Genomic DNA, 10284 nt, shown 5'->3' with positions numbered 1-10284 from the left:
TTTAAAAATAATAAAAAGAAAAGAAGGATAAAAAATACAGCCTGGGCCAGAAGCTGAACTACACTGGGAAAGTTGCTGCTCTGGACCAGCAGGAAGTGTCCTAAGAAGTGAGAAAGTTTCTAGAAATGGAGCAGGGAACCAGAAGTATGTAAACTACCCATACCTACCTCTACCATCTCCTGGTGAAGGGAAAGGGGCCTTTCTACTAAAAAGAGAATTCAAAGGCTCTAGAACAAGAGTAAACTTTTCAATAAAAGGCCAGAGAGTATTTTAAGCTTTCTGGGCCATATGTGATTAAAACCATTAGCAGCCTGGTGCAAGAACAGGCAATTTGCCGACACCAGCTCTAGGGGCCAAGTGGTGATCTCACCCCTGCTTTTATAGCTGACTTCCCCTCTGGCTAAGGAAGGCCTGTCTTAGGAGGAAAGGCAGTCTAGCATGGCTTTAGAAGCATTAGTGTCAGACTCTACCATCATTGGTTGTGTCATTTAGTCAAATTACTCACTCTCATTGTGCATGTGTCCTCATCTGCAAAATGTGTGCAATAATGATAATTAAAAAAAAAAGGCAGGTGTGAGGTTTAAAGGCACGTGAAGGGCTGAGTATGTGACACACCGTAATTACAGTAGTGACCAGATCTTACTGTTATTACGGGAGCAGACCCCTGGCAACCCGCAGTTCACAAATGATCTGCAGGAACACCTGCAGCTACTTTCTCGTAGATTACAGAACAAGCACTGAGCTCAGATCCTTCACCAAACTCACTAGAGAAACTGTTTAGGACTCATGCCAGGAAGGGGAGTTCACGAACTTGAATATTAGCAGTCACATCCAGGACTTGCTCACAGAAATGGAAAATGACAACAGTGCAGTCCATAAGAAGTTTATTATGTCTTCAAGACAGTACAGTGTCAACTCCTCTCCCAGAGAAGGGCTTTCAGACGAAGGGAACCATTATCCAGATGAGTGGCTCATTTGTCATTTTCATAAGCAGCCGGATTCTTCCTCTTGGATTTCTCAAACTCCTGGGTCCCCCAGGTATAGACAAGATAAAAACCCTACAAACGCTTTAAAAATCAAAAGCGAGAGTAAGCAGTGCACCCATATAAGACACTGGGGTCCCAGTCTTCTTTTCTGACTCACTGCAGGTTCTGCCCTCCTGTCTCTAGTTTCCAAGAAGCCACTTTTAAACCAGATGATGAAGGAAGGTTATATCACACACTCATTTTACAGGCGACCAAAATAAAGGGCCAGCCCAGGAAAATTTGTCACCAGACCTCCCCTATCTCTTTCCTGTTGCACATTTTAAATATTTTAATGAGATAATGAAGATAATTCACAGAAACTATGCACATAACGATGCACGTAACAGAAACACGTAAGTGAACACTTCTGTGATTTTTAGCAAATTCACAATGTTGTGCTAATTTTCATCACTACCTGATGCGGATGTAACACAAACAGTTCCTCGCTACTTAGTAGGTAAAGATGACCTCAGAGGAAGGCGCTGAAATCACACAGGTGACCTTGCACGGGTCGTTTAAGTCGTCTGTGACTCAGTTTACTCATCGGTTAAGATAAGCAGGACGATATACTAGCACGAGGGCTTTCAGGAACACTCAGTGAGAAACGGGGCGTGTCGCAAGTTGCGGAGTGCCTGCCCTACCGACAGTGCTCACGCAAGGGACCCGCTGTTGGGGTGTGATGGAAGTCCAGCCCCCCTACCCGGCCAAGGCACTCACGCGGCAGGACGCGAAGGATGCACGCCCGCGTGCGGCGCAGCACGTTGGGGATACCCTTGCTGAAGTAGTGCGGGAAGGCGCGCTGCTCGAAGGGTGACAAACTGTAGGTGATCACATGCCGCATCCGCGTCAGATGCCCAAACTCGCGGCCCATGGTCGTGACGGCGCCTGCAACACCGAGGGTCGACAGGCGCTTGCCTCAGTCTCCGGACGCGCCGCTTCCACCCAAGAGGTCCTCCCCGGCGCCCTCCATCCTTCCCGGCCCAGGCGCCGCCTCCACCCTCCCAGGGGCCACCACGACCGCACCTCACTCCCGCGCGGGGGTCACCTCGCCCTCCACAGCCTCGGGAACCACCAGCCTCCTTCCGTCACTTCCGCTAAGTGGAAGCCGCTCCGGGAGGCCGTGAAGTCACTTCCGGGGAATACCATTTTCCTGCCGTCTCCAGGGGGAGGCACCGTTGTTCCCCCTTCTGGAGAAGAGTGGCCGGGTCGGGTGGCCCAGTGGATTGGCTGGGCCAAGCGCCGGCTGCGGACTCCGCGGCGGCCTTTGGGGTCCTCGACTACCCGCCGACTATCTCAGCCCCTTGCCTCTCCGTGCGACGGCCGGGGCCGAGGGGAACTGAGGTGGAGAGAAAGGGGGCCAGCCGGCGTCAAAGGCGCTCCCGCCGAGGACCTATGGGTCCTGCGCCTGTGGAGGGCGCCCTGACGCCCGCCGTGGGGCCTCCCTACGTTGACTGTGTGCGCTCTGGTCCGGCCGCTAAAGGAGTTCGGTTCTTTTCAGACCATCGGTGACGAGAATTAGAATCAGTACCAGGGGCTTGCATCCGGGGCTTTTCTCGGCTGCCGCGGTCATAGAATGCACTGGCGGGGCGTAGACTTTCCCTGGGTAGAATAATCTCGTTTCCTCAGGTCGCGCCCCAGGAGTCTTCAAGAAGTGGGGAAGCCGTTGATAACGGGCTGTTGATGGCGGTAGGAGGACAGAGGTCACCCCCGCAGCCGCCAGCTTCTCTCCGGAAGCGCTTTCTAAGGCGGGATACAGGGCGTCTTGTACATGTTTAGTTCATGGAATTGCCAGCCGTGTGTGTAGTAGGAGTAAGCTGTCATTCAAAGTTTAGGTGTGTTTTATGCGACCCTGCTTACCAGTCATGGGCTGGGAAGGCTTGGTTTGCATAGGCAATGAACTTAAAATTTGGAAACATAAAATTTGAAACAGTTTCATCAACCTAGGTGCTGCACAGACTGGTTCTCTCTTGTACCAGGAGTGTGGGTTGATTTCCTTCCAGTGGGATCTCATGGGTGGCGCTGGATATGCATTCGTTTCAGCCTCTTGTGGTGCACCTTCGTCCCATTTCTCTAAAACATCATCTCTCACCTAGTCTCAGCTCCAAGGCAAGAACATAAGTACTTACATAACAAGAACAAAAACACCTCGCAAATTCTATCATATGAGTAACAAAAAACAACCTGCAAACATCTCTAAACCTTTCAACCTACATAGGTACAGATGAATATGTAGATGAAAGTAAAGAATCAAGGTATTATATTCTAAAATTAGTCAAGGTCTGGGGCGCCTGGGTGGCTCAGTCGGTTAAGTGGCTGACTTCAGCTCGGGTCATGATCTCACGATTGTTCTTCTTCGTGAGTTGGAGCCCCACAATGGGCTCTGTGCTGACAGCTCAGAGCCTGGAGCGCGCTTTGGATTCTGTGTCTCCGTCTCTTTCTGCCCCTCCCCTGCTCATGCTCTGTCTCAAAAATAAGCATTAAAGATTTTTTTTTTTAATGTGTCAAGGTTAAAGGTGATGTCCATTTTAAAGCATATTGCAGCATTCCAAGTACATATTCTTTTTTTTTTTAATTTTTTTTCAACTTTTTTAATTTATTTTTGGGACAGAGAGAGACAGAGCATGAACGGGGGAGGAGCAGAGAGAGAGGGAGACACAGAATCGGAAACAGGCTCCAGGCCCCGAGCCATCAGCCCAGAGCCTGACGCGGGGCTCAAAACTCACGGACCGCGAGATCGTGACCTGGCTGATGTCGGACGCTTAACCGACTGCGCCCCCCAGGCGCCCCCCAAGTACATATTCTATACGAAGTTCCCTAAGAGAATTGGGCCATCCAATCGTTCTCTGTTCTCTGGGATTTCCATGCCAATTGTGACTTTTTTCTCTCCAAATCCACAGGCAGTAATTATTCTAAGCACCTGGGAGCCAGAGAGGTGATGAGAGTGAAGGAAGAGCAAGAGTGAACCCAATACCATAAATTGAATACCAACAGGTTTTCGTATCATCATGAATAATTAGCTTTTTTCCGTGCTTTGGAAGTTTCAGCAAGCACCTAGGGAACATTTTAAGAATCGTAATCTCAAAAAAGAGATGGTTTGGGGGCGCCTGTGTGGTTCAGCCGGTTAAGCGTGGGATTTCCACTCAGTTCACCATCTCGTGGTTCGTGGGTTTAGGCCCTGCTGCTCCACGCTCTCAAGGCAGAGCCTGCTCTGGATCTTCTGTCTCCGTCACTCTCTGCCCCTCCCCCGCTCCCCCCCCCTCAAAAATAAACATTAAAAAAAAGTTAAAAATTTTTAAGGGGGAGTTTTAAGGTCATTTCTCAATTTCTGTTGGTCTTTCAGCTTGCATAGGTAGTCCACCTACGCAATGCTAACTTAAGAGGTTTTAAATGAATGCCAGAACAAAAAGGAGAGGAAAGCTAAATCACCAGATACATCAGTATCTAATGAGCACAAGTTGGATAGATAGGATGTTATCAGATGTTTGATTCACAGCTGATAAGAATTATCTTCAGGTACCCATCCTTGAGGTCTGATTACAGAATTGACCCTAGCCCACCCACACACCTAAAATTTATTTAAGAGACCAACCTAAGCTCTTCCTGGCTTTTAGGAAGAAGACTGGTATGGGGAAATGTATTCCTTGCTAGTTCTTCCAGGCCATGGCGCTTCTCAGCAACTTTTTCCTTTGGTTTTTCTGCTTTTCCTGGCTGTGTTTTCCTATTAGTCTTTGTTCTCGGGCTTCTACAGGAGAAGTTCAGATTGCAGCAGGTGCTGAATGGGAAGCTAAGGCTGAACCTTGGTCCTTGGTGCAGCCTCTAGATGAAAAGACAGATTGGGCTTCCTTCCTCCTCTCTTCAAGGTTCTGTATAATGGGCAAGGTGACGCCCCTAGGCTGCAGCCAGACTCCAGAGCTTTGCGTTTCATGAAGAGACTCTATAAGTCCTTTGCTACCAAGGAGGGGATCCCTAAATCCAACAGAAGTCCTCTCTACAACACTGTTCGGCTCTTCACATCTTATGCCCAGCACAAGCAGGCTCCTGGGGACCAGGTGACAGGTGTGTAGGAGTGGATTGGTGAATGGGTGGTGGAAAGATGATAACGTAGTTTGCGTTTCGGTTAAAGAAACAGATTGGGTTTGTTCTTTGAATTGCAGTTTACTTTGCATAATATTCAATAACCAAAATCAAATGTGGTACTTGATCTTATGGTTTTAATATCTTCATGGATTAAGGGGTGGCGAGTCTCCTAGGATAGATAGGGTAGAGTTAGAGGGGACTTAATAGCTCTAAAGACTGAGGAGTGTTTTGTTGGAACTCAGCATCTTGTCCAAGGTCACAAAGTCAAGACTGGAAACCCGGTGTCTTGACCTCTCTTTGTTCTTCCCCTTTTACCACTGCTAACCTGGAAATGTGTCTAAAATATCCCCTAGCTATTTACTGCATTAATTGGGATGTTTTCCCCTTGTTTGTTGCTGTCTGTAAGAGGAAAGCTGGAGTCTCCATTTGGAACAGTAGGTCCTCACAACAAAGTGTTAGTCAACAGTCTGACTCAGCACCTTGGTATTGTGTGTGAAAAAGAAGTGCTTTAAAAAAAGATCAAAAAACAAAAACCTAAATTCACTACCTCATGACCAAAACTGTGCTGACCCAACAAGTCAGGTGGGGCGGTTTAAAATCTTTTCTTCTTCCTTGATGTTTTTTTATAGTGCTTTTAGAGCCTCGATTATCAATCTCAAGTGTTCGAATTACATGATTAAATTTTCTTCATTGATCCTGTTTATTGGGCTTAGAAAGTCTTCTTAGCAAGCTTGGTGGGGTTTTTTTTGGTTTTTTGTTTTTCAATATATGAAGTTTATTGTCAAATTGGTTTCCATACAATACCCAGTGCTCATCCCAAAAGGTGCCCTCCTCAATACCCATCACCCACCCTCCCCTCCCTCCCACCCCCATCAACCCTCAGTTTGTTTCTCCATTTTTAAGAGTCTCTTATGCTTTGGCTCTGTTCCACTCTAACTTTTTTTTTTCCTTCCCCTCCCCCATGGGTTTCTGTTAAGTTTCTCAGGATCCACATAAGAGTGAAACCGTATGGTATCTGTCTTTCTCTGTATGGCTTATTTCACTTAGCATCACACTCTCCAGTTCCATCCACATTGCTACAAATGGCCATATTTCATTCTTTCTCATTGCCACGTAGTACTCCAATGTGTATATAAACCACAATTTTTTTATCCATTCATCATTTGATGGACATTTAGGCTCTTTCCATAATTTGGCTATGGTTGAGAGTGCTGCTATAAACATTAGGGTACAAGTGCCCCTATGCATCAGTACTCCTGTATCCCTTAGGAAGCTTGGTGTTTTTAGGACCGCTTTCTCTCCAGGCACTTGCCAAGAGAAAAATATTTATTAGCTTCTGTATGTTTGGAGCAAATGATTGAGGTTGTGGAACGATAGTTGTTTTTATTCACCACCAAAGCTGTTCTAATTTTGTGATGATAAAATACCTGCTTGTAGTTGCTGGCAGTTAGTTATGGAAGAAAGCTCTCACCTGCATTTTCGCTGTAACCCCCCTCCCTCACTTGTTGAGGCTGGATGAAGAGAGGAAGAGAAGGGAGAAAGCACTATGATCAAGTATTAATGCTGTGATTTGAATTGCTATTTCGTTTTTGTATTCAAGCACAATTCGTGGGTTGTTTTTCTTCTCAGGAACCGTACCATCCGTGGACCTGCTATTTCACCTGGATCGTGTTACTGCCGTTGAACACTTCATCAAGTCAGTCTTGGTATTTACTTTCAGCAACCCCACTTCCTTTTCTTCTGCTGTGAAATGTGTGTGCAACCTGGTGATGAAGGAGCCCGAGTCTTCTAGCGGGAACCCCCAGAGAACTCCATCCTCATTGACCTTTGACTCCCAGTTTGAATTTAGAAAGAAATACAGATGGATTGAGGTGGATGTGACTGCTCCTCTTCAGCCTCTAGTGGCCTCCAACCAAAGAAACATTCACATGTCTGTAAATTTGACCTGTGTGAAAGCCCAGCTGCAGCCTCCTTCAGCACGTGACAGTCCCTTTAACGTGACTCTTCTGGTGCCCCCCTCACTGCTTTTATATCTGAACGACACGAGTGCCCAGGCTCATCACAGGTGGTATTCCCTTCACTATAAAAGGAGGCCTTCCCAAGGTGCTGGCCAGAAGAGAGGGCTGTCTGCCCGTCCCCAGGGAGAAGAGTCAGCTGAGGCTGTACGACCTTCCCGTCATCGGAGAGGTCAGGAGACTATCGGCTTGGAACCTCAGAAGCCTCTGGTTCCAGCTTCTTTCAATCTGAGCGAATACTTCAAACAGTTTCTTTTTCCCCAAAACGAGTGTGAGCTCCATGACTTTAGACTTAGTTTTAGTCAGCTGAAGTGGGACAGCTGGATCGTGGCCCCACACAGATACAACCCTCGATACTGTAAAGGGGACTGTCCAAGGGCACTTGGACATCGGTATGGCTCGCCAGTTCACACCATGGTGCAGAATATCATCCATGAGAAGCTCGACTCCTCAGTGCCAAGACCCTCCTGTGTGCCTGCCAAATACAGTCCTCTCAGTGTTCTGACCATTGAGCCAGATGGCTCAATCGCTTACAAAGAATATGAAGATATGATAGCCACTAAGTGTACCTGTCGTTGATACTGGGTTCTCTAAACTAAAACCTGGAGCCTCTTCGGCAAAGAAATGCCGTGCACCTCTCTGTGCCTTCAGGAGAAAGTTCCACGTGTCAAATCTCAATGTAGTATGTCTTGTATAAGGTGGAGCCTGTGTAGATGAGCACATTCTGTGGCATCTATCCATGGAAAGTGGTAACATCTTCCTGTTTAATTTCCGGGTGTAAATGAACTGTAATTATTTTGGAGGGCCCTAAATTTCTTTCCTGTGAATGATTTTTTTTTTCTTGACGTTGGTATCAGAGTGCAGTAGTTGTAGTTAATGGAAGAATAAATCCCTCTCAGTGGCATAATGTTCTGTGTGCTTTTTTCTTTTTTTTTTTTTTTTAAGGATTGATTTTAAATGGCTCTTGGGGAGGGAGAAGTGTATCTACAAGCTAATCTTAACTTATCTTTTTCAGAGTAAGAGGCTAGCTTATCTTACTGGGATTAGAGAGTAAGCATGTAACCCATGACTGTTGGATCAGTGTGATGGATGCGCAATATGTAATTCAGCTCATTAGGCATATAAATAGGGTGGTTCACCTCAAACAAGATAACATTTGTCCAATTTGTTGAAAGGAAATTGCCTTGCAGATTTTTAGGAGAAAATGTAAAGATTTTTAACTATTTTTTCCCTTACATATTTAAAATCTCTGACCTTACAGAATGAAGTCAAGGAGTGTTTCTTTCCTTTTTGCTCTAAGCTTGGTTTTGCAGATTTCCCTCAGCTCTCATCACTGAACCCCCACAAATTTTTTCCAGGTGGATTTGGGACTTTTGCCACTAAACTCACCTGGCAGTGATTAGGTTACATTACAGAGCAAGCCTTGTTTGGATATGATGGCTTATATGTCGGTTTTCAATAAATCTACCTTGAGGGAGCCCTGAAGATCCATAGTTAGGGCTGCTGGAGTGATTTCTGTTGCAGCATTTCTAACCCCCCTAATCTACCAACCAAAGTAAATCCTAAATGCAGGATGTATTCTCATTCGTAGAGATGATCTTTTCTTAGTGATTAGTGCTTAGCCTCTAAGGAAGCCAGCTGAGATTTTGATGGGGATTGTATTGAATCTGTAGATCAGTTTGAGGAGTATTGACATCTTAGTAATGTTAAGTCTTGTAATCCATGAGCATGGGAGGCGTTTGCTTTGATTTAGGTCTTTCTGTACTTGGGAGAGTGTAAGTTTTGAACCTGTTATGTTTAAATTCTTTTCTGTTTTACTTATTTACATATTGAGAGAGCAAGTGAGAGTGGGAGGGGGACAGAGGATCTAAAACAGGCTTTGCAGTAACAGCAGAGAGCCCGATGTATGGCTTGAACTCATGAACTGTGAGATCATGATCTGAGCTGAAGTCGGTCCCTTAACCGATTCAGCCAGTCTGGCACCCCTAAGGTTAGACCGTAGGTATTCTTGATGTGATTGGAAATGGAACGGTTACATTTATTTTCCTGGTGTGCTATTGCATTCATCTCGCAAGCCTGCACATACATAAATGCTCTTACTTGCTCAAGATTTCTTCATCTGAATAATATTTTTTAAAAATATTTAATGAAAGCTTTTTTAAGAAGCAGACTGGGGGCATCTGGGTAGCTCCGTTGGTTGGGTGTCTGACTTCACCTCAGGTCATGATCTCCAGTTTGGTGGGTTCCAGCCCTGCATGGACTGACAGCTCAGAGCCTGGAGTCTGCATCAGATTTTGTGTCTGCCCCTCCCCCACTCCTTCTCGGTCTCTGTCTCTCAAAAATATTTTTTAAAAAAACTGAAAAGGGAGTTTAAATTGCCCAGTTTCCAAATAACTTTGCCATCTTGTCTAACTTGGAGTCATTATTCTTTTGTAAATGAGGCTGCCAGCCTAAGAGATACATGGTGTTTCAAGGGTTTTGTATCATCTTCTGTCATTGTTGGCAGTAAAAAAATAACTGGCCCAGAAAGGGCCCGAGTAATGCGGGGAATGGGCAACTGCACTTACTGGAAGGTAAGTCTCCCTAAAAGACGACTGTTTTCAAGTGAACCATATGAAATTTTTATCAAAGTATTTGTATAAACGGAGTTATTTTTCCTAGTTCTGTGATTGAGTATGGATGTGGTCTGCATTCTGAAGGTTTAGAAAAGAGGTCATTCTGATAGAAGTTAAGTATAAGACTCAGTGCCAAAATTAGGAGCAGAGAAAAAGTTGGTCATGGTAGGTGAGTTCTAAAGTTGGCTTACTGGGGCACTTGGCTGGCTCATTGGGAGGAGCTGAAGGCGTGAGGGTGCCACCCTTGATCTCAGAGTTGTGAGTTCAAGCCCCACACTGAGCATAGAGCTTACTTTAATTTTTTTTTTTCAACGTTTATTTATTGTTGGGACAGAGAGAGACAGAGCATGAACGGGGGAGGGGCAGAGAGAGAGGGAGACACAGAATCGGAAACAGGCTCCAGGCTCTGAGCCATCAGCCCAGAGCCCGACGCGGGGCTCGAACTCACGGACCGCGAGATCGTGACCTGGCCGAAGTCGGACGCTTAACCGACTGCGCCACCCAGGCGCCCCAGAGCTTACTTTAAAGTAAAATGACAATTGACTTGGAGAC

General features: G+C 45.9%; 2 protein-coding genes across 2 annotated transcripts; one reads left to right on the top strand and one right to left on the bottom strand.

The window, feature by feature from the left end:
- Window positions 1-867: 867 nt before the first annotated feature.
- Window positions 868-2175, bottom strand: LOC122487361 (cytochrome b-c1 complex subunit 8). The gene is made up of 3 exons (XM_043587736.1): window positions 2049-2175; window positions 1726-1910; window positions 868-1058 (listed from the first exon to the last, which is right to left on the bottom strand). The coding sequence occupies exons 2-3, from the start codon at window positions 1894-1896 to the stop codon at window positions 972-974; spliced, it is 258 nt and encodes an 85-aa protein (XP_043443671.1). The 5' UTR covers window positions 1897-1910; window positions 2049-2175; the 3' UTR covers window positions 868-971.
- A 1646-nt stretch (window positions 2176-3821) lies between these two features.
- On the top strand, window positions 3822-8024 carry GDF9 (growth differentiation factor 9). Its single transcript, XM_043587667.1, is given in 3 exon segments — window positions 3822-4848; window positions 4851-5081; window positions 6732-8024. Coding segments are annotated over 3 exon segments (1359 nt in total). The 5' UTR covers window positions 3822-4685; the 3' UTR covers window positions 7697-8024.
- Window positions 8025-10284: the final 2260 nt, after the last annotated feature.

This window comes from Prionailurus bengalensis, chromosome A1 (assembly GCF_016509475.1).
Source record: "Prionailurus bengalensis isolate Pbe53 chromosome A1, Fcat_Pben_1.1_paternal_pri, whole genome shotgun sequence".
Taxonomy (NCBI): Eukaryota; Metazoa; Chordata; class Mammalia; order Carnivora; family Felidae; genus Prionailurus; species Prionailurus bengalensis.
This window is presented reverse-complemented; position numbering and strand designations above follow the sequence as displayed.

Bases quoted from the DNA above. Each gene is read 5' to 3' on its own strand.
- LOC122487361 (XM_043587736.1), bottom strand. From the start codon at position 1,896: ATGGGCCGCGAGTTTGGGCATCTGACGCGGATGCGGCATGTGATCACC. The intron at 1,059-1,725 runs GTAGGGGGGCTG...AAGCGTTTGTAG, and splicing joins CGCGTGAGTGCCTTGGCCGG to GGTTTTTATCTTGTCTATAC.